The following is a 25,331-nucleotide window of genomic DNA, read 5'->3' as shown; positions in this document are numbered from 1 at the left end:
ACCCCACATCGCTAACTGCTGCAAAAGTACCTCTCGCATAATTTAACTCCATACCTCAGTGCATAACAATTTTTTGACCCGATGAAAACCTTGAAATTCTTTTTAATGTTTCCTACAAAAAAACATCCTTGATTTCTTAGAAATATACATTATAATATCTATCATTGCGCAAAACTAAAGTCAAACTAAATACTGTTCGCTCGTTAGTCTGTTTCTCAGAACATAGAAACATTAGAACATAACAAATCATTAGAGAGATTAGAGATTCATTATCATTCAGCTTAGACATCCAGGCAGATCCAAGATGTGTTAAACCTGTAAATTCTTCGAAAAATCACCTTAAAGGTTTTATTTTTACATAAGTGTCCCCGTTTCATATCAGACACATATTTCATATCAGGACAGTGTCTTCTTACTGTTATATTATGCTGATATTAGCAAAAAAATGTTTTTCCTTTCCTCTTTCTGCGACCAATCTTGCTCCACATATCTGTCAATCCAATATTAAAAAGCTTGTGAATCAAAATTGATGAGTAAACAAACGATAACACTCTTATTTAAAAGCAAAACCTTTAAGTTCAATCAAGGACCTAAACATATATCAAAGTCTCAAAGATTGAGCATTTGTAGATGCACATATAATTCATTGTTGTTAAGATGAAAAATCTTTGTGAAAAACATCCGAAACCTTTGCAGGCTCAAGAAAAAAATTGCTTAATGTTTGGGCAATTCACCTCTCAATTGCCAAAATCAAACATCTATCGAAAAATTAGAAAATATTTACAGGATGCATAGGTGAATATGTCATTCAGACACAACCGAAAACCATAAGGCGTCAACTTTCAAGGTATTGTGGTCAAAAAGACCAAAGAAACTCTATGTGCTAATGTGAAAAGATCCGAATCCTTTGCAGGCTTAAACATCAGATACTTGCTTAATGTTTGAGCAATTCACCTCTCGATTGCAAAAATAAATCAAACATCTATCGAAAAATTAGAAAATATTTACAGGAAATTTTACAGTATTCCGTTTCTATGTTGAATTATTCATGGTCTTGGCTTTCCCAATTCTGACTGGTGTATATTTTTATCAAACTAGAAAAGCCAAACAGTTAGAAACAATTGCGAAATAATAAATCGATAAAAAAGAAACACGAAATATTTCGTACATGGAACCTTGTTTTGATACCACACTGATAAGACATGGCTCCCTGTGGCCGAAACTCTTGTTGTCTTTTGTCGCCATTTATCAAACAAATTGTCTACGTGAGTTTTTGTCCAACCCGTCTCCTCCAGGAAAAAAAAATGAGGTAACAAATTTTCTGGGGGAAAAAGACCTTAACGCTCAACAACGAAAATTTTCGTAGAACCGAATTTAGCAAATATTTTCCAGCCAAAATATTTTAATAGACGATATCGGCTTTACATGAAAACTCAGATTTGACCCCCGAGAATTGCCCACAATGCTTTGTGTGGAAAGAATTTCATGGTGAACTTTTTTCCGCGCAAAGCATTGTGGGCAATTCTCGGGGGTCAAATCTGAGTTTTCACGTTAAGCCGATATCGTCTATTGTTTACCTGTGGCACAGATAAAGGAGGCTTCGGTATTGACCGGCATTCTGTTATTTGACGGAAAATTGTTGCGGTTATTGTTCCAGTAGTCGTTTGAACATTTCTGACCGGTATTAGAGAAGCCAACGGAACCCCCCCCCCCCCCCACAGATGATCATTATACTAATTGAGAATTCTAAGAATTCGACGGCCTGGACTCAAGTATTCATCAGGATAAGTTAGTTATTCAATGGCGGCCAAGCAAAACGAAAGCAAGACAACACCTTCAACCAAGTACTCATATAGAAATTTGATTCTAGAAGGTTTGTATATCAACCTCAATTTGCTGAAAAGTCTTTTAATGCTACACGTTTTTTTATAAGAATATCCGCAAAATTTTTGAAGCCTTCGGATGCTCTTAACTTTTTGAGTTTTAAGCCAAAAAATGTTCTTAACATGTTCTTATTTTCTCCATTTTGTGAGTATTTTTGTCCATTTTCCTAAGAAATCGGGTATTTTAGATTCCCCAAAGGCTTAAAATGTTCTTAACTTGTTCTTAATATTTTGGCCATCGAAGCCCTATATTCTTATACAGTTAGTTCTTATAAAAAACGTGCATTGGCAACAATTTTCGTTAATGAGCCTCCTGACAATATCTATTATTTTGTGTTATTTCATAATTAAATTGTAAAAATTCATAACAGAATTGTTGTCTCGGAAATCTCGAAAAGGTTGTTTCTTCTTTCTTTAGGTTACAAACCTGCGGTATCGACCTTTCGTAAAAATCAGAGAAAAATCGCTGAAATCGTTACAAAAAAGCCTTCTTTAGCTATTTCTAAAAAAAAAAACGTCTAAAGTTTAGAATGCCCTGGCTTCTTTGCCTGATATATTAAAAGATTCAGCATTTTGTGGATTTTTTGGTGCAATTTCTTAAGAACAAGATAATTTCTTAGACTTGAAAAGCTCTTACACTCAGCCTTTGTATGTTTCGTGGGCTTATTATTCCCCTATAAAAGATGATATACTTTTGATGCTTTCTTGGAAAGAAAGCACTTATTAAGTAGGAAATTCTTTTAGTATATGTTTTTTCTTTTATAAGCATAACGGTTATAAGCATGCTTATTCTTAATTAACCTAGGCTTTTAAGGGTGCGGAAACTTTTGTTTCTTTTGTTTAATTTCATTGTTTTCTAAACAAAATAAAAACAAAACAAAAGAAAATTTTGTCTCCAAACACAATAACTCATGTTCAGAGTAAATTAGATTCTTCCTAAAATTATTATAGTAAAATTATTAGATATAATCAAAATAGAATAAAAAATTCTAGCGGGAAAATTAAAAATGTTTGCTATGGTTGGCTGATTCGAGTTCTGAACAACAGCGCGCTAAACAGTTTCCCAACATTTGTAAGCGCATTCAACCTTTATGTTTCGGCCATTTGTTTTAAACGCAAAATGCACATTTTTATAAAGCTGAATGCAAATTTCAACCAAGCTACCTAAGTTTCGCTTAAACTAGCCAAACTTTTAAAACTAATACAAAAAGTTTGCAAAACTTTTAAACAACAATAATTTACCGAATTTTTTTGCATAATCTTTTTGCGCAGAGCTGCACAGAGCTGAATTTTGAAAATTTGACTGCTTTGAAATTTTAGTGGAAAAAATGTCGTAACTTATTGCTTTTTGTGGTGTGGATTGTATTATTTTTGGTGATTTTGTATTAATTTTTTGTCCATGGTTTTGTTTGTTCGAAACTTGATTTAAAATGTTGTGTTGAAATGTCACAATTTAGCTAAGCGTAATGACTTGTTAGCTCGTAAGCATGTCAAATTGTAAAGTTCGATTTAAACCAGCCCTCTTGGCTTGGCGATTGACGATCCTCCTGCTATTGGGAATAGGTTAGTGTCTTTATTATTTACTGACCTAGGAATCATTTGGAATGGATATAGACCCTATACATACACCACTTTCCTATGACATTCCCATGTCAAATTGGACATCTCATCTTTGTCGTCCGCAGCAAATCTGAATTGTACAACTAGGCTGTAATCGATAATTGATCTGCTTGTTTTTATCTGATCAATCATATTGGCTCAAACTATATTCCCCACGCTTGCTCGTAATATACCTCTGCAGATGTTCATAATGAAGCCTATCTACAATCAGTGTAGTTATATGATGGCAGTATACCCTTGAAATAATTTGATAGCTTTGCTAACAGACTCATTTAACCTTGAGGCCCCTAAATTTGAAGTTTGAGGAGGGGTTTATGCAAAATACCGGGAAAACACAAATATTATAGGGCTCATATTAGATATGTACACCCTGCAAGTTGTTTCTAAAGGTGTCCTTTCCATATTTTTCAAGAATTTACCCCATTTATGACAATAAGACGTAAGAACCTAAACTAGTTACATTTCCTGTTTAGAATGTTAAAGGTCAAAAACCATATATTTTCCTCAACAGTTAGCGCTAACATTCTCTGCTTTCTCAATTGACTTTCATTTCCTACCACATTTCCTTTTATCAACCTGTTCCCAGGGCAAATGTGCCTTTACTTTTATATAACATAAGTGCTCCCGTTTCATATCAGACACATATTTCATATCAGGACGGTGTCTCCCTGTTGTTATATTGTGCTGAATAAACAAAAAACTTTCCTCTTTCTGACCAATCTTGCTCTGTATTCGTCTCAATTCAAAATAAGAAAGCTTGTAAATTAAGATTGATGAGTAACCAAACGATATCACTCTATTATTTATAAACAAAACCTTTAAGACTTATCAAAACTGGAATACCTTTTAATCATTTCCACTTTTCTTTTCTACCTTTTTCAGGAGATGTTTACGCTCAGAAATGTACAATAGACAGTATCAAAGTAGGTTATTCCTTAAAAAATGGACTAGATACAGAGAATGTCAAATTATTAGGTGACGATCTTGAATTTGAAGGATGTCGTAAATTATGTTGTAAATCTCAGATATTTCAATATGGTTTATATGATGGTTCGAAATGTTTTGGTATACATTGCCAAGGTAACGCAGATCCACATTGCACCTTGATGGAGGATGGCAATGCAGTGTTCTCCATATTTGCACTAAAGAGAGAAGGCTCTTCTTCAGCTCAAGGTAGTGGTGATTACTTTTCAAAATCCCTTTGTCACACCTCTATGTCACGGACCTGGTGGGAGTCCCAACCTACTGGAAAATTTGGTCAAAATTTTGTCCCCGGTGGGAAAATACCCTATAATTTCAGCCCCACTGGAAAATTGACTTTGATTTCATACCCATTCAAAATTCAATGTACAAAAATTTTTTTAACTTGGAACAATAGAATATCTATCCCAATTGGGATTTTGACAGAAATGTTTATCCCACTGTGGGAGAACATTCCAACGGGGTTGTGAGACAGGGGTGTGTGAACTATTTGCTCACTGACTTTGATAAGTGATTCTCCTTTTACCTTTTACACTTTACTTTCAAATTTGTTAATATCTAAAGTTTTGAAAAGGGTTTCGAAGGGTTTTAGAGAATTTTGAAATTCGTTTGTCCATCTGGCTGAAAAAAAAGAGAAAGAAAATCTTTTCTTATATAGAATTTATTTTGCGAAGAAACGTAAAAATAAAACTTCCCTTAGCCTCTACGTCGGAATAAATTGTTATTTTGGATAAACAAGAAAGTTTCTTGGCAGTGCTACATGGTTCTAATTTTCTTGTCACCGTACTTTTTAAGGCCACGACTCGAAGAACAATGTAAATAAACAAGAACAACAAAATATGCAGCATAAAACAAAAGACAATAAACAACAACAAAAACATGTTAACAATGCACACCATACACAAGAAGCATCAAAGACACTTATACAACAAAGTTATAATAAAAACAACAATAAGCATAAACACAAACACAAACACCACCATAGCCACCACCATCACCACCACCATAAGAAACATAAAAAGCGTGTTACTAGAGACTTCCCATATGATTATTATAATACCCCACTGTGGAGGCTAACGGGGCCTCGGAATAATCCACTCTCATCTAATACACAGACATTAAATTCACCTTATAATGCTAGACAATATATTACTAATAATTTAAACACCTATCAACAACAGCAGCCGAACTTTATGAATACGAATCAAAGGTCTTTTATACCGCAAGGACAATGGTTTAATTTTCCGGCTTTTCAACAGAGGGGGACTGTCCCGTTTTTAAGCGGGTCGCCTACTTCCCCGGGGAAACCTGCCCCAGTAGTTGTTAATAGTAAGAAAAGTACTGTGTATAAACCGACTTTTGATTTAATGGCAAGTAGTAATGCAATTAAACCGAAATCAAACAAGGTGATTAAGAGTTTTATTAACCCGAAGATCGAATCACCAAAATACGATATAGTTAAAAAAGACAAACGTACCGTTAAGACCAAATATTAAAAAATTGGAGACACCGAACCCAGATGAAACGCGGAAAGAAAAGGATAAAATTATGTCACAAATTAATGTTGAGCCGCTTACAGAATTTCCTACGGATGAATCGCCTGAAGTGAGAGTTGAGAAAGATGCTATTCCAAGACCGCCATTGCCATCTTCTGTCAATTTGGCGCCCGATTCGTCTGCGGGTATATTTGAACCTGTTCACCAACTTGTAGCTAAAGATAATATTTATGATATCCCGAATTCACATCCGATCGAAGCGTTGAAAGGAGTACACAGTTTTTTCCCAGGTAAGGTCTTTTGTCTTTCATATGTTAATTTGAATCGTTAAGACTTTTTCGTAGCTGCTGCTGCAGGACGATTTTTTGTTCCACTTAAAAACAATCAATTAATTTAAATTAGGACAGCTTGGGTTAGAATTTTGGAAAATTTAGGTTGGGAAAACTTAGAGTAGGTTTTAATGTATTGGGGGAGATTTATCTTTGCTTATTTTGAAACGTGGTCGGTTGTGATGTTTCAGGAGGGATTTCTTTCGAAAAAAAAAGATTTTATCATTTCGGAATATCTTTTTTTCTAGGGTTGTTATTATTAAAGAATCCTTATAAACGACGTTTGAATAATATTCTATCACCGCCACCACCATTACCACCATCACCGCCACTTACGCCCTCACATCCATCATCACCATACATTTCATCTCATACACCACCATATCTGTCCTCACCGACAATACCAACATATTCATCTAAAGAGATTGAAAATAAAATCTATTCCATGCTTTATCCTATCTCTACAATGCAACGTCATTCATTCCAAAAATTGTTCTTACAACGTAAGATTCACAACAATACACTGATCTTCATAAACTCTGGACTAAGCATATCCACCATCTTTGATCGGAGTTTTTTTTTTGAAAGTGGTACCCGCAGTGTTCAGAAATAACCTCAAACGGTGCTACATCATCGCACGTATTTGAAGAAAAGCAGATCTAGCGCAATCGATGCATTTTCCTGCTATCGAGTAGTGCTACCATAAGGCTACCACTTTCAAAAACAAAATTCCGATCAAAGATTTTGGCCGGGATTAAAAAACTGTCTCCAGGGTTTATATAAAGTTCAGTCAAAATTCTTAACCCCTGTGTATATAAAGACAAGAAAAATCATAGGGCGATATTTAGAGGGTGTCATAACTTTTCCCCGATAAAATATTTCCATGACCAGTTTTGACAGAAATTTCCACAAATCGACCAAATCTTTTCCTCTTAATCCCGGGGGGGGGCACTGGGTTTTGCAGACTGACGGTATGTGCGGGCCAAAAATTTACAACGACTTTTATGCCGATAAGATTCGTAGGAACTTGGTGGGAATGAGTATGTCATCGTCATATATTTTACCATTGCAATCATATTTCCCATGCATCGTTTCAAATTCAACATTCCCGTCCTAACTTACGCAACACACTTTACGTACTCGCATCTAGCATCCCGAAGTTTTAGCAAAAAAGTAAATTTTTAAGGCTATTTTATTCATATCTTCATACCATTGACATACATACCGCTCTATCACACTCAAACATTCCAAAAAAATCACCATGACATTTATTTATAATATCCAGATCAATCAAAGTCTAGTCTTGAAACTTCTAATGATACAAGATTATTGTATTATTCCACACTACAATAGGTTGTTTACATCCTGTTGGAGTGAGTCGTCCTTCTCAGATCCCTGATGATCGTTTTTCTGCAACTTCAAGCATGCAAGGTTTCCCAGCTCATGATGCAAGATTGAAAGTCGCTTACGAAGGTATGTGTTTACTTCCCCATTCTTGATATTCACGACGTAATGTCTACTGCGAAAACACCCCGGTTTTTCAGGATTAAATTAACGTTAGCGAAAAATTCTTTTGAATTTGCCACTACTGACAATAACTTGAGTTGGAAGGTTTGAACCAAATATGAAAAATAAGCTCTATTTAGAGAAAAATAGATAGCGAATTCCAGATTTTTCCGGGTGTCCTCGGTAGGAAAAATAGCATGATATATACACTATGAAAATGAAAATTCAAAATGTGTTCTCATTTTTATTTCTTGTAGACAAAGGAGGATCATGGTGTGCTGATAAGAACTCAACAGACATTGGTATCCCACAATACCTTTCGATTGATTTCGGACAACAAACCATGTTTTGTAGGATTGGCATGCAAGGTAAAAACCAATTGATTGATTGGTTGAAATATTGTTCATATAGACTTTTGTAAGACCAATCAAGATAAATATAAAGTGCTAAGAAATTGACCCGCCGCCAGGTTACCCTGACTGTAAGACTATGTAATGCCTTTAGAGTCATTTCGTACTAAAACGCAAAAACAGCAAAAATGAAAAAAATCAGTCCATCGAAGGGTACCTTTTTGGGGAAATTTGGAAAAATATGGAAGATTTTGAGAAAATTCTGAAATTTCAGTCCCATTCAGAATCCCTTTTTTCCACGTGGAGTCCATTTTTCACACTTCAGCGGCACACTCCCGTTGGACAGCAAGGGTAGGTAGCCCCTGGGTATCATTGAAGTACTGCCTTACATTATGCCTATCTGAAACCTTAATCTTACTTGAATTATACTCTGTGTTTTTCTTAGGGAATCCTTTACAAAGAAAATGGGTGGAGCGATTCAAATTACAATTTAGTGATGATGGAAAACTTTGGGAATCTTACCGTGAAGACGGAGATGAAAAGGTAATATATATCACAGACCCGATGGGACAATTTTACCCACTACTAACAACCATTTATCATACAGGGAAACTGCACCGCACTGGGATATCAATATAGTTTACAAAATTACATTACGTGTTTAGCTGTAAAGAATAGCATAGTAAATCCTTTTCTATTTTTGAAAGACGTCGGCGAGCTTGTGTATATACACTTTTGACTGAAAACAAGGCTCTAGTATGTTAGACAAGTTTTTACAGTATTGACCACAGGTTTACTATACTCTAATATTAATTGAAAGTCCAAGCTATCATATTTGGTATTCTCTTTAGATCTTTTACGGAAACCATGATGAACATGATGTCACTTTCCAAACGTTAAAGAATCCCATTATGGCCCGTTTTATCCGATTTCTCCCCGTTTTTTGGAGTGGAGATGTTCCGTGTCTTCGTATAGAAGTCTTCAATACCACTTTGGCTAAAGGTACTTTTATGTTGTTTGCAATTTTGTATATCTTTGCTATTGCATTTATTTGAACGGTCGTTTACAACAACATAATCTCCTTTTAGTGGGTTTGATACTGCACGCATTGGATGGATGGGGGTGATACCCAGCTGTCACTCACATTGTTTCAACGTTCATCTAGCGTTATACGATGTACGTTAGTTGGACGTTGAAACAACCTTTTGTCTTCACCGAAATAAGGGAAATGCATTGAAATCTTGAAATCTTGCTCAAAGGCTACTTATCGAAAAATGTCATTATGTACCACTATACTATATGTGTTTACCAAGAAAGATATTGTCTGCCTATTCTAAGCATAGGCCATAGGTTTTGCTTAACGCTGAAGAATGTATGCGCATGATGAAAGTCTATATTGCATGTCTATTTCAATATTTTAGAGAATCAAGAGCAACACAGTAGATCAGATATCCCGAAAGCCGATTCGACATTAATCGAGGATATCGGGTTTGAGAAAATGGACGAAACGGTTGCACTTGATAAATCAAATTACGGGAATAATGGTTTCTTGAATGGAGGTAGTCAGATCATAGACACGCATAGTTCGTGTAGACACGGTGTCACTATACCGCTTGGCGGAGATATCGTGTTTGACGGAAGTGTTATGAAGAACCATCCTAAGACAGCTATCACCATTGCTAGTTGGGTTAACTTGAATCACGTTGAAGGTGAGAACGTTTTATAAAACATACAACTGTTTAAATTTAAGACCCTCTTGGTATCAGTTCTTTTGATCCACCTAGGTTCCTAATATTCAAGGATTTTCGTTTTCGATGGTTGTATTCATTCTCTACACTTAGATTGAAAGCTCTCGTTACCAGGTACTACCGGTGAGTGTAGGTGATGTCTGATTGTTAGAAATATTTGTCTAATTCGCTATCTTAGCAGTGTCTGCCTATTCGAATGCCATACAATTATAAGTGCTCCCTAATTATTAGACTAGAATCGTTTATGATCCATATAATACTAGTAATATGGGTGTCATTTGATAAACCAATAATTGTTACGGGGTAATATCAGTTTGTGTTACTGCAATAAGACTAACACAAACATTTGTCTTTTCCAATATTTTTGTTTATTTCTTACTATGTATAAATTAGTCGTCTTGCGTGTTAGACTAGCTGTTTAATTACTCTAATATTTATTACTAACTATTTTCGTAACAATATTCTCGTCCCTTTTTTATTCTCAGGTGTTCATTCGATCTTCGACACTGTCGGATCGCATTCCAACCACAATTTAGGACTATATCATTTCGAAGTAGTAGGCGGCGACGTCAGATGGTTTCATCGCAACGAAACAGGGGGTGAAGTCTTCAGTGCTATCACAGGTATGATCTCATAATATGTTTTCTAGGCTCTCAAATCTTACTTCCAAATGTCATTTTCATTTTTTCATAAAAAAAGATTCTGTTCATTCATCCAAAAGGCGTCATACGCCTGGTGTTTTTCTGATGTTATCTCTAAAATTGCCTTAAATATTGAGTTTCGTTAATTTTGGCTGTCTCAGCTGGCTTTATGAATGTAAAAACTGGAAGTTTAACCATAGATGATTTTTCTTATCTTTCTTTCAAGTCATCCAACATAAATTTCCACAAATTTTCATTTTTATAGGTGAGAAAGTGATCAAACCACATGTTTGGAACCATCTTGCAGTCACGTATGATTCGAACACTGGCGACGCCATCATTTACATCAATGGAACCGAAAATTCACGAGCTAAAGGTCATGGCTTGTTATCATCCGATTGGAATAATCGGGTTGGTATCGGGCGACATAAAGGTTCCCGATTTCTTGATGGGATGATTGACGAGTTTAAACTTTATGATGAAGCACTGCAGAAAGATTCTATTGATGAGTTAGCGAAGAAATGCGATTTCTCGAAATATTGTAAGTTGAAGTGGAATTTTTTTCTTTCTTTCTAGAATACTTGAAAAATGAAGGATTTGATATTGACTGTTTTCAATTTTCGTAAGAAAAAGGTCAAAGATTCAGATCCAAAAGTTTCAAAAGTTCTTTTCCTAAACTATAATTCACACGGTGCTAATCGATTTTGGAAACAAAGTTTATTTATCAGAACACCCAGAATCTAAATTCTAGGCACTAAAGTCCGTGCGACCATTGCAGTACCAATATTGAGAGACTAAACCTACCCAAAAAAAAGGCATAGACCATAGACCTAAATTATGTGGATCACGGTGCATAAAGTACCAATGTTAAAGTCTATTGACTGTTTGTGACGTAAGTGGTCCAATACAGGTGAAATAAGATGTTCTGATTGGTTATCTAGCGGTCTCGCAAGCGGTCAACATTTTCCCGTATTGACCTTCAAACAGTTAATACTGTATTTAAATATTAAAGTATTTTATTTCACCCAACTTGATTTTTTTAGATTGTGGTTCCACACTTACCGAAAAGAACGGATCCGTATCAAGTCCTGATTATCCAAAACAATTTACCGGACCAGTTGATTGTGCATGGAATATTCACGGTCAACCGGGAGAAGTGATTGTCTTGGATATGTCTCAATTTCATTTGGGAAACAAAGATACTTGTGGAAAAGCGAGTTTTGAAGTTCGAGATGGTCTTAATGATTCTGTTATAGGTATGTTGAGATTGGGAATATTAGCTCTTTGTTCGTAGCAGAGAATATGAGAATTTAGATGTAGGTTGACCCATAACATCTATTTTTCAGTCTTTTTGTCAAAGAAGAGAGTTACTCGGCACAAGTTAGATACAAAAATATACAATCTCATTATTCATTTATTCCTCTGCTTTATTAAATTGTCCAATCAAAGGCATACCTTAAAACTTCGTTACTTGTGTAAAAATCTTTGCAAGCACCCCTTGAAGTTGACCAGATAGTTTTTCTATTTGCCAAGGAAAAGGTTTTTCGTCACTTTCCTGATAAATTCGTCGCTTTTCCACACTAATTTTCCTGTTTTTCTTAAACTACTGTTAGATCAACCTCGTTCTCGTTCATCCTAGGCTTTATTTACGTTTTTGATGAGGACCAGCGAATACTTTATGTTGGCTAGTTCTTAGAGTCTATTTTTGACAGATTTTGTTACTGAATTCTTCCATCATTCCAGGTAATTACTGTGGCTCTAACACCGCTCCAAAGATTGTGAGATCTCATTCCAACAGAATGTACATTCAATATACCACTGATGGTGCATTACCTGGTGAAATGTTCAAAGTCGATTATCATAGAGGTAAGACAGAGCCAGAGCCAGAGCCTTAAAAGTACTTTTTGATTTCATTTTTATATTACTGATACCTTTAGGATTTCTGTTAATCAAACAAGATCTTTTCGCAGAAGATGAGGAATGACCTTTTAAACATTTTAAATATCTACGGAGGAATAACATTCAAAATTCATTTAAGTTGGTTTGCAGTGAATTTCTCAAATTTACAAAACGCAACATCATCATTTGTCTAAAACCTAGTCTGAATCACAAAACCGCAGGTAGTAAAGAGAGCACGAATCTATTAGCAGACACCAGCAGCCTATCTAAAAGTGAGCTACTAAGCTTGAAGACTGAAGTGAGATCACACGAGTTGGCGGTCTAAGATAGCACTGAGATATGTTGTTTATGTTTTTCATGTTTTTCTGCCATTATGTAAGCAAACGTTCAAATCTGTATAGGCGATTCCTTATGCAACTCGAACGTTTGTTTCCATAATGGCGGAAGTTTCATAAAACATGAAAAACCATTATTGTACAACTAATTTCCATATCTCGTATTCACTATACCATGATTCTATATTCCTCTCCCATATACAGAAGCGAAACGAACGACCAAGAAGACTTTGTTCGACGATTGCCGTTCTACACGTACCTTAAACAATGTGACTTTGGTTGGTGGGATGAGAGCAGGGAAATTCACACAACTTGGTACCACTGAAGACATGGATCTCTGTAAACAAAGGTATTATAATCAATCTACTGATATTGTTGTCTAGATGCAGGTGATTTAGGGTAAAATTTAGAGTACACGCATCCACTCTGATATGTTTTGATGTGGGGATGTGTATCGTGTACTATTGGACAGGAAATTTTATATACGATGTGTATCCTCTATATCAAAATCAATTTCGGGGATACGCGCAGCCTAGCTAGAATTTAATGTTGATATGAGAGAGCATTAATTAATATTGGGTGGTTGGATTTTTTTTTTTGATTTTTAAGGAAAAAATCTAGCTTTGATTCTGAAAATTCTAATATGTCTTTGTTCAATGGGGACAAGGGTCCATTCTTTATTTTAATGGAAGTAAAATTTATTTTCATGGTCCGTGTCTTTGTTCACCAGTGGCAATTTCTTACCAACTTTTCCAGGGCGTAGGGGTTCTGTGATACGGGGTGTCGGTGGTGGTTTTAATTTTCAGGATAAAGGCTACAAATCTAGTATCAGCACTATGTGATCACACTTTTCAATTTTCCGGTTTCAATTGAGAGTCATCGGCGTTCAAATAATTGATTGGTTTCACCATTCATATGCATCTTTATTTGGATATTAAGGACGTTAGAAGGACGTCGAAACAACGTTTTTGTGAATAAAATATGAAATTTCCGTATTTAAGGTGTTGTCACAGCGGAGCATGCGATGCTGCATTTCTCATTGATGAAAATTGTTATGCAGTCAAATGTACAAATAAAGATTTATGTCGCGTTCGAAAAGCGAAATCATCGGGTTTGAATCCAAGAATTGCTTTCCTATCAACTGATCCTGATGAAGGTTTGTTTACTTTGTGTTTCTTTCAGAACTTTGATGGATTTCTCATGCTTTCCTCATAAAAGTTCAGTTCAGTTCAGATAGCCAAGCTGGTTAGCCGTAGTTTCCTTGATATGAAAACAATCGAAAGACCCAGATTACTTGGCTTACTAAGCAAAATATTGAAGCTATCTTAGATCCTTTTCCAGAATTGCTTCATTTAAATTAGTTATGGATTGAGGTTTAAAATCTGACTCCTGTCATGTGGAAAAATCAGTTATGTCATGAAAGTAGACATTGAAGTCTTTTTTCAAAGTAAAACATTTTTGACGAGGGGAAGAATCTCTTCGGCAAAGAAACTTCACTATCGCATGACCGTTGATAAGAAGAAGCATGCTGGGCTATTTTAAATTTAAGTACAGTTATAAAATTCATGTGCTTTCTTTAGATCTGGAAGAGCCAGTAGTTGAAGAATCTGAATCATCAAATTCACCACCAGCATCTTCAGCATCAACAACAGGGGAATCGAAAGAGAATGCTGGTGCTTCACCTTCCTCCACCAACGCAGTTGATTCAACCACTGAAGGAGCTTCAAACAAATGTTCACATCAACCAATCCTCAATAATGTCACCTTGACAGGTACTGGTGGTTTTCTTTTGCATTTTCTATCCATGATTGCTGTTATAAGACCAAAAAGGCCGAAGAACTTTTTAGTATACGCGATCCCTCTCAGCTGCGAAGGAATTTCACCGAGTCTAAAAGACCTTCTTTTTAATGAAATTTGTAGAGCGGAAAACTTAACATTTCACAAATTTTTCTTACTCAATGTTATTGAAAAGTTTATAAGATTAAATTATCAAATGATTTATCCTTTCTTTTTAAAAAAAGGTGGGATCAGGTCTGGTAAATTCAAATCACATGGCCATGTTGACAATATGAAGGATTGTATCCAGTACTGTTGCGACCAAGACGAGTGCGATTTAGCCTTCATGGTAAAGAACACGTGTTTCTCACTCAAATGTCTAGATGATAAATTATGTCGTAGTAAAGCAGCTAAACCGTCACCTTATCATCCAATGGTTGCTTACATGACCAGATATAAACCACAGAAAATTGGTGAGTTGTTTAGAAATCTTATTATTACCACCTTAACCCCATGAAGTGCCATTGTTATAATTTGACATCGCCTGATTTTAAGCATCCAAACCATCCTTCAGACTACGTTCACACGATACGTTTCGTTTCGGAACCGTAACGTCTGAACAAGGTCTAAAATGACGCGCCATAACACGGAAAATTGTTCACCTTATGTTTTCCTTCTATAGAGTTTCATTACTTCGTTGTCGAGGCGATATAATGTCGCTTAGTACGTCGATGAATTGAAAAAACTCCAGACAACGTTCAGACCCGCTTACATTGAAATTCAAGTTTCAGACGCAGACGCAGTGCTTATTTGACCGAAAATATGGCACTAAGTACTTTCATCTTTTTTCTTTACAGCCACAGAAACAGGTTCCACCAAAGGGGAGATTTCATCTTCCAATGAAGAATCAACATGCAAAGATATGAGAGTGTCCAAAATCTACAACGATGTCACTCTTAACGGAGGTTATTAAATAAATTCCATTCGTTCTAAGTGTGCACTCTTTTTACTACCTTGTAGAGACCATGTCGTTCCAATAAGATTAATTCTCTTGACAGTGGTTCCACATGGTAGCAAAAAAGAGTTCACACTGGTAAAATAAGATAATAAAGTCTTGTTTAGGAGAAACTTGCGCTATAAAAGCTCGTGGTAGTGTCACCTTATCAGGAACAGAAAATTAGTTCAAATCAGCGACGGATACTTGCTAATAACAAAACCTTAACTTTTATGGACTCATTTTCCAAAGGTATCAACTCTGGTGATTTCACAGACAAAGGACATGTCTCCAGTATCGATGAATGTGTTTCCAAATGCTGTGATACTGATACTTGCAATGTGGCTTTCGTCATCAAAAATACCTGTTTCCTGGTCAAATGCAAATCCTATGATAATTGTGGTTTGAAATCAGCTCGATCGGAATATTACAGTCCAAAGATAGCATACATTAATTGGAACCCGCCAAAAGACCTTGACGATGCAGGTATGTAGCATTGTTGCATTGTTTATGTATTGTTTTTTAAGAATTTCCTGATTTATTTTATTTTCTAAAGCTTCCTAAGGTAGACTGAAATTTTCCTTGAACTAGCAACGTTATGGAAATGGTTTCACCTATATCTACCAATATTTCTATCTCGATGAAGCATTAAAAATATCACCCGCCTTTAGCGCTACTCAATAGCTCCTCAATTGTGTCACCAAGCTATTGACAATACTGTCTTGGCTAATAGCAAGTTTGTGTTTGTGTGTTTTTGTACGACAGAAACGATTGGTTTTTGATTTGTCTGGATCCTGGTTGACTTAGGACAACGGTAAATCAACACTTTTACTGTCCTCGATTTTGCAGATCTAAACTTTGGGTTGTTCTGAATCACCTCAGTCACGCCGTTGCTCTCAAAAAGGTAGATATTTAAACTAAGCTAATGACGGTGACGTAACTATAACGTTCATTTAACGTTAAATTGAACGTTATGAACGTAAGGTGAACGTAATTGAAGCAACCTAATTTACTTTTTCAGTACCGTACACGTATAAAGGTTGTTGGCGTGATTTCGATATCACAGCTTTCGCCATGCCACTCATGGAAGGAACAGATCCTAAACTAAGTGAACCATACAAGAAACGAAGTGACCCTGTCAGCACATGTTCAAGAGTTGCTCAAGACAGAGGATATAGAGGTACGTTCTATCTCATCTTTCTTATATTGATCGATATCGATATGTTGCTGTTATAGTAAGTAGTATTTTTAAAATTGTTTTATTTAAATTCAGTAAACACTTCCTAATGAACATGTCTCCATAACTGTAAATTTTCACAACTCGAACAAAACGCATTCGAGTTTTAACGACCCCGCTGTATCGGGGTCTTCAACATGATAGGAATTTTATTTTTATGGTTAATCTTTTAGACTCACTACCATCCAATAGATATAATCCAAATCATTGAAAAGTACCTAGGGTCAACACGCTTGCTTTTGTTACCTCCTCCAAGATGCTATGAAATGATTAAACGACTCTATTACTGTCTTTTTAGTATTTGCCGTGCAAAACGGTGGAGCATGTTTCAGTGGTCCTGATGGCGAACAGACTTACAAACGGTATGGAAAATCTGATGGATGCAAATCTGGTAAAGGTGGACCGTTTGCTAACAATGTTTATAAGACCTTTGATGATGGTGAGTTCTCATATTTCTTATTTTTTAAATCCTCTTTAAATTCTCCAAAATTCTGTAAATTTCAACCCCTCAAAATTGCCACAGTAACATCTAGTAAAGGTGTTGTGTGGTTCAATTTCCATCTGTGACTTCAGAGTTTGAATGATTTTAATAGTATGATAAACATGCCAATATATCCTCTAAAATTGCATATAAAAACTTATGTCCTATTTGATGGCTTGAAGCGTTTAGATAAATCAAAAACTATTTTGCTTAATAAGAAGCCACATTCTATTTTAAACACTTTCAGGATCTGTCATTGGTCTTGGATGTTGGGCCGACTTGAAAGACCGTGCATTCCGACGTATGGAGAAAAATGACCCGTTGCTACGCGACAGTGTTGCACAACGTTCTGATCCAATCGGCGCATGCGCACAAGTGGCACAAAAGCTGAACGTTCCTTATTTCGCTCTACAGAAAGGAGGACAATGTTTTGTTGGAAAGTCTGGTGAAATCGATTACCAACGATATTTACCATCCCGGAAATGTAAATATGGTTTAGGTGGACAAATGGCTAACGATGTCTACATGTTGAAGAAAAGTATGAGTGATTTTTGTCTTATAAGAGTTTTTTTTCATTCTTTGTAATCCTTTCTTGAAACTATTGCTTAATTGCTTTAAGGACCATTGGGTGTCAAAAATTGGTGCTCACTCTTTCCCTGCGATTTTTGTACTATCCTTTGCAATCCTTGCTTGAAGCTATCGCTCATAAGGACCATCGAATGTCTAAAATAGGAGCTCACTTCTTTCCCTGTATATCTTAATGCTGCATGTTGCATGCTTATCTTTTTATATTTATAAGCATCAGCAAATGTATGCTGAATCTCAGATGCTCTTATTTTGTCGTTATTTTAAGGCTATATTATTAAGGTGTTCTTGAATATGTTTTGTAATTTCAAAAGTTGAGCCTCAAATTCTTTATATTTTTTCTGACCTTTTTAGCCAAAATTTAGGCTGGTGTTCTTATAGAATTTCCATCTAGATATTTACACATTTTAGTTGCACCCAAATGTGTGCTTTCCACTATTTTCATTTTACCAACAATGGAAATGCATGGTTTCAACCATTCATAAACGACTTCATTTTCAACCTTAGATAAAACACTGGCAGCCTTACCGACATCTTCCGACAAAGAGAACAAAACAGCTACAGCAGAAAGTAAACAAACATCGGGAACAAAATTAGTGGAAGAACTTTCTAAACCGATGTCATCTGATGATGAGAAGACAACATCAAAAAATGCAACGACTGATACTTCGAACAGTGACAAATTGGTCGCTTTCAAACCAGGTATAGAATCTATCAATTCTTACCAATAATACACCACTCCCCTGTCTCGCAGCCCCGGTGAAACTTTTTCCCACAGCGGGGATAAAAATTCTATTGTTAAGCTATTGTTAATTTTTAGGCATTGAATTTCGAATATGGATGAAATCAAAGTCAATTCCTCAGTGGGGCTGAAATTCTTAGGCATTTTCCCCACCGGGGACGAAACTTTGGCCAAATTTTCCAGTGTGCGTGCCAATAAAAACGTTAGATTCTTTCTAAAATGGGACATGGTTTGTAATTATCTTTCGGAAAATCAGAACAAAAAGGAAGCTGTTTTAGCCAAATAAGGCAGGTCAAAATCGAAAATTTTCCGACCCGTCGGCGCAAACCATGGTTGTGCCTCCTTAGTCACTATATTTTTTTATTGGCCCCCTCACTTTAAAAATCGTGCCTCGGGCCCGTGTCTACGGTCTACAAGTGTAGTGTATCCAAATAGAATAAAGAATGTATTTGCCCTACGCTCAGAAAATCAAAAGATAAATTGGTCTTCCCGACTGAGAAAACTTGAGTTATCTATATAAAACAGATTTTGAGAAAATTAGGGTCATAGTTAGGAATAGATTATGACGTACAATCCCCACCGTAATATTTGGTACAAAAGGGGAATTCTGTAATTTCCGATTTTTAAGTGTAAGTGCTTTAAAGTGCGGTTGGAAAGTAGAGTTTTAACTCGTTTTAAATCGAAAAATCTAACGAAACAAAGTGGAAGTACTGAAGCTACAATTCTCGCCCGATCTTTAAATTCTGAAAAACGTTGAAATACTCAACAGTGCCAAAATATTTCGGCGCCGATTGTACATATGAATTACTCTTTTTCATCATTAGGTCTTGACAAGCAACACCAAGAAGTTTCCGACGATTCCGATGTTGAAAATGAAGAACATGTTTACAAAGAAACAATCGCCGACAATGGTGATGTCCAGAAACTCGTCTATAAAGCTGCACCCACATTGGTGAATGTTACTCTTAGATCTGCGATCAATGCTGGTAAATTTGATGATCGTGGTAAAGTGAATTCAATGGACGATTGTATCAAGATGTGTGGCCAGGCTGGTGATTGTGATGTTGCTTTCATGTTGAGCTCACAATGTTTTACTGTACATTGTTTCTCCGAGGAGTCTTGCCAGAACAAACCAGCATTCTCCGACTTCTATCAACCACAGTTGGCGTATGTGAAACACAGAGTCATCAATAGGCACAAGAACACAAGTAAGGGTACGATTACACTAGGTTTGTCATAAAGAACGGCCAGTTTTTGGTCCTCTAGAGAGAGATATTTCCCCAAGTTTTGATTAAAATTTGTTGAATTTGTGATGAAATTTCAATCCTCGTGATTTTGGGACCCTTTTAGAGAGTTGGTTGCTTTTGTAACTCTACCGTATCTTATCTGTTCTTATTGATAACCGGTTATTTGTATTATGAAATGGCTCAAGCAGTAGCGTGGACAAGAGGGGCGCAAAGTTTGCGAAGTAGAGCATATTTTTATGACATAGTAATTATCTATTTATATTATGAATATATAATTACAGTGTCACTAAAATCTGCCCTCCTACACAAATTTTGCAACCCTCTTGTCCACGCTACTGCAATTACTTAAGTTATTTTGAAATAAAAAAATTATGTAAAATTGACTCGCGTGAAGCTGAGTTGAGTTGGGTTGAACGAACAATCATCCCAGCTGGCACACAACGTTGTTTCAACGTTAATATAACGTTATATGGACGTTGTGAACGTTAGATAAACGTTGAAACAACGTTGTGTGCCAGCTGGGATCGCGTGAAACGCAAAATAACCTAAAGACTACAGAGAAGTTTTAATTCCTTTTAATTCCTTTTGGGTTCAAAACTTTTTCAAATCTAAACTAAAAGTTTCCATAATTTATTCCAGCTTTTGGAAGAACGTCATTCCCTGATAAACCATGTCCTGTCAAAACCGAATTATCCAATGTGACCTTTATTGAGGGTATCAACTCTGGAAATTTCACCGATATGGGTCACGTAGCAACCTTTGATCAATGTAAACAAAAGTGTTGCGAAAACACTGGCTGCAATATCGCGTTCAAGATACAAGAAGACTGTTACGGTGTTGCATGTCATAGCCGTGAAAGTTGTAGAACAAGGCCGGCAAAAAACGCTAATATTTTCAGTCCTGAAATGGCTTTGATGCGCTCGGTACATGAAACTTTAGAACAAAGTAAGTTTTTTTGTTTTCTTTTTATCTGGAGACTGTACGCTGGGATTTGGTTATGGCTTACTTTACTAGCGAGTTTATGTTATGTATGTGTTGTTTTCAGCAACGAGAACGGTTAGCTTCTGATTTTTCTTAATCCTGATTGACTGAGACGACACTAAATCAGCACTTTTACCGTGTCCTCAATTTTTCGAGTCAAAACTGGGGATTATTCCAATACCTTCAGTCACCTAAGTAGTATTCGAAAATGCAGATGCATAAACTCGCTACTAGCTCTAAGCAGTACGATTGATTTAGCCTGCACCACTTAAGAGTGATTGACAAGCGGACTAATATGCTACCAATGCTTAGCTGCCAACGCGAGAGACTTACACAATGTCCTATCACTGTGACCCTGTACATTCGTATTGACGCTTGTCTTTTTCCATTTTTTTTCGAGAACACAACTGTAACTGACTTAACTCGACAATAATTCCCGTTTAAACATTTGACAATATTAATTTTATTTTTCTCACAAAAGAACTACTACATGAACGATTGACGTTTGCCACTTTCCTCAATATACTGATGACTACAACCGTTATGACTGGAAGATACAATATATGAGAACTGACTTGAAAACGAGCTTTTTTACGAAGACTTTGACGCTTATTGATGACTGTGTAAGTAGTGGTATCTCCATAATATGAACTTTTGTAACCCAAATCTCCCCTTCTTCGGTATCAAAAACACCCCCTTCTCACAGACCCGGTAGGATTTTTTCACCAGGTGGGGGTATAGATAACGGACAAAAAATTGATGGGGATTGATATCCCCATATTCTTTATGGCTGTGGGATTTGAATTCCATTGTTTTCGAGCCAGAAAAGTCGAAATGGGGATCGAAAAATTAGCACGATATTTTGCAGTGAGAATTTGCTTATATATGATTATTTTCAGCAAGAACAAAATATTTGTGTATAACTTTCCACTGGGGACGATAATTTTGGCCAATTTTTTCAGTGGGAAGGGGTTCCAGTGGATCTGTGAAAATGGGGTATTTGAAACTGATTCCCTAAGGAATTATTAATCACTCGGACAAATCTAACGTTTCCCCATGAGTGTTTGTGTTATGGGGAATCCATATATTTTATTCTCATAACCAACTAAAGGGCTACTTAGACTACACAATATATTGACGAACAATATTCGACAATATGGTTTGCGTACCGTAATGTACGAAGTAAACAACTGGTACTCTATTATAAAAAGGAACTTTCTTTCTGTAAACAATCCCCATTTATTGTTGGAATATTGCAAATCGAGCTGGCAGTATATTGCGGACACCTTTTCAATATATTGTCGACATTCAGCAATATATCATCAATATATTGCCTGACAATGTATTGTGTAGTGTATGTAGCCCTTAACGGTTTTGATGTTGATGATGTTTTAGGAATCTGGATAGAGATAAAAGTTTGAGCTTATTCCAGTTTAGAAACCCGATCCCAGAATACGATAATGTACTAATGCAGCATTACAGATAATTGGATGCGTTTCAATTATATATCATATTTATTCTAGTTTTACAACGAGTCTGTAAATTTCAACTGCCTGTCAATCATAGAACCTTCAATAGCTTCCAGCACCACAGTTGCAGCAACGAAAACAGATCTCCCATCACCATCAAATGATACAACATCAAGTGAACCGATATCCAAGCTTACCACAACTGAATCTAAACTCAATACAGGTCAACAAAGTAATTTTGAAATGAATGCTGTTAAAAAACAAGAATCTCCACGTTTTAAACCAAAAACGCAAGACCATAAAGAAGCTGCTTTAACCAATGCCTCAAACATGACCAACACAGAAAGTAAAAACATTTGTGAATGGGACGGTAAAGAGATTCAGAATCGAACTTTGGTTGGTGGAATCAACTCTGGTGATTTCAGAGAACATACCCAAGCAACTACTATGAAAGAATGTATGGGACAATGTTGCAAGGAGGAAGATTGTGATCTTAGTTTCATGATTGATAAGGATTGCTATACAGTGAAATGCTCCAGAAGTGATTTATGTCAAACCAGGAAAGCTAAAGCAACTTCGTTCATACCAAGAATCGCTTACAAGAAGAAATCAAATGTTGTAGAGAGTAAGTTGTTGTAAAACCCTTAAAACATACATAGCAAATACCTAGCGATGAATTTTTTCCAAGTTTCTCAAAAAGAGAGTGTATTTATAATCAATATTTTGTGGAGACTCAGTTGTTGTAAAACCCCCTAATAACATTTTATTGGAGGGAATATTCAGCAATGAGTTTTCTTCTATGTTCCTTTTATCGAGTGCGAATTTATAAAAAACCATCAATGAGTAAGTTAGTGTAAGGAAGCGTGAGAATTATAAAAATTTTCTCACCAAGTCTTGCTCAACCACCACTCTTGCGGAATATTAAGTTTTAGCATTCAAAAGCTTTCGAATCATATCAATACCATACAATTTCACCAAATGTTCACATACATCATTCCATCATCGCCATTCGCACATTTTCATACCATACAATACCACGTCATTTATCAACCCTTCATCGAAGTGCCAGATGTACTTACCATCTCAGTAAATCAATCATTACCATACAGTCAAAACCACACAATAATGTAATGTTCATTCATTCATCCCAACAAATCAATATTCATTCATTTGTTCAGCAACTTTATCGAAATATCAATGCACCTAACATTTTAGCAAAATAAAGTCAAAATCACACAGTAATGTTATGTTCGTTTATTCATTAATTATATCAATCAAATCCATATCGATTCATTCAGTTAGCATTTATTCATCACCACAATCCTTCACCAGTAACCTGACTGCTGACCGATCAACTCATTACTAAAATCATATCACAACAAACAATAAATTCAAGACTAACATTGTAGCAATTAAATTACATACATCATCCAAAAACATGTACTTTGCACTATAGCACCATATGCTAACAATGACTCGGTCTAACATTACAGTGACACATCCATCATCAAGCAAAACACATTGCCATCACCAAGACTAATAATTGCATCACTTCTACACTCAATAGTTTAAACACCGATCTTTAAAAAACCTTTTAACCTACAAAAAACGTCCAAAAAACGTCAATCTAACATCTAATACAGCCCAATAATGTTGAACATTGTAATACCAACAATGGCTCCAATGAAACACCAATAATTAATGGCATCACATCACGAATTCTCTGACAGTAAATAAGACACAATCATGCATCAACATCCACCAGTCAATCTCATTACTACCACACGACATATCATAAAATCTGACCCACCATCTATTAATAAGATACAATTATTTTTAGACTTATACCAGATTAGAAGTAGTAGAAAGAAGGCCATTAGAACTTAACATTAGTGACAAAACATTACCTAAAGGGAACTAATTTTAGCGAGAACTAATTTTGGCGAATGGCAGGGTAATTTGGTTATTTTTGCCTTAGAAAAGGCGTTTTAACACCCACTTCTCACAGTTAGGGTAAAAATAATGAACCAACACTCGATGGGGATTGATATTCTTATATTTTTATGGCTTGGGACATTGTTTTCGAGCTAGAGAATTCAGTGGAGATAATAGAAAAAATAGCACAATATTTTTCAGTGAGGATTTGCTTATCTGACTATTTTCAGTGGGATTAGAGTTAGAATCTGTACAAACCAGGCTGTAGTGTTTATTATCACAATGTACACAATATATTTTTACGCTAAGAAGGTGAATTCGTTCTCCTCACTCTGATTAACAATTTTTCCAACCTCCTGACTTATCTTCATCGTGTTTTTATCAGAAGAAATGACGTAATCTTGACTTAAACATACAATACATAAAACCATCCATCACCTTTGTCATCCATTCATTCAATCATTTATTCATTCATTTCATTCCACAAACGAACAGGTGTCAGTGAAGCTCTTGATTTTGTCAAAGACACTGTGGCAGAACTGACTTTCGATCAAGATAGAGTTATTCGGCCTCTAAAGGCCCTTTATAAGGGTTTGGGCGACATCAACGAGCCGACTTCACCGGTGACAAAATATGTTATTAAGTCAACGCATAATGTGGCTGGAAATTCCAGAACATCAGACCATGATCTAGAATCTGATCCATTCGATCGTAAGTTCATTCATTCATATCCATTCATTCATTTATTCATCCCTCCATCCAAGTATCTGATTGTTCATTTATTAGTTTGTTAATTCATTTATTTATCAATCCAAGTTATTTATTTTTCATTCATTCATTCATTCATTCATTCATTCGTCCATTCGTTCATTCATTCATTCATTCATTCATTCATTCATTCATTCATTCATTCATTCATTCATTCATTCATTCATTCATTCATTCATTCATTCATTCATTCATTCATTCATTCATTCATTCATTCATTCATTCATTCATCATTCAATTCCATTCATTCATATCATTTTCATTCATTCATTCATTCATTCATTCATTCATTCATTCATTCATTCATTCATTCGTTCATTCGTTCATT

The 25,331-nt window shown here is 35.8% G+C and overlaps 1 protein-coding gene across 1 annotated transcript; it reads left to right on the top strand.

Annotated features, from left to right (window-relative positions):
• Nucleotides 1–3,074: 3,074 nt before the first annotated feature.
• On the top strand, nt 3,075–25,029 carry LOC136820514 (uncharacterized). The gene is made up of 27 exons (XM_067076701.1): nt 3,075–3,446; nt 4,386–4,676; nt 5,280–6,270; nt 6,558–6,812; nt 7,663–7,782; nt 8,073–8,183; nt 8,611–8,708; nt 9,017–9,167; nt 9,587–9,874; nt 10,399–10,536; nt 10,820–11,095; nt 11,598–11,810; nt 12,298–12,420; nt 12,993–13,137; nt 13,790–13,944; nt 14,369–14,560; nt 14,810–15,037; nt 15,422–15,529; nt 15,811–16,044; nt 16,580–16,738; nt 17,094–17,234; nt 17,524–17,814; nt 18,369–18,563; nt 19,428–19,811; nt 20,490–20,795; nt 22,398–22,925; nt 24,731–25,029. Exons 3-27 carry the CDS (start codon nt 6,033–6,035, stop codon nt 25,027–25,029), a joined length of 5,376 nt encoding a protein of 1,791 aa, XP_066932802.1. The 5' UTR covers nt 3,075–3,446; nt 4,386–4,676; nt 5,280–6,032.
• Nucleotides 25,030–25,331: the final 302 nt, after the last annotated feature.

The sequence above is a fragment of the Clytia hemisphaerica genome, unplaced genomic scaffold (assembly GCF_902728285.1).
Source record: "Clytia hemisphaerica strain Z4C2 unplaced genomic scaffold, Clytia hemisphaerica genome assembly, whole genome shotgun sequence".
Classification (NCBI taxonomy): domain Eukaryota; kingdom Metazoa; phylum Cnidaria; class Hydrozoa; order Leptothecata; family Clytiidae; genus Clytia; species Clytia hemisphaerica.
Note: the sequence above shows the minus strand (reverse complement) of the source record. Positions and strands in the feature narration are given on the sequence as shown.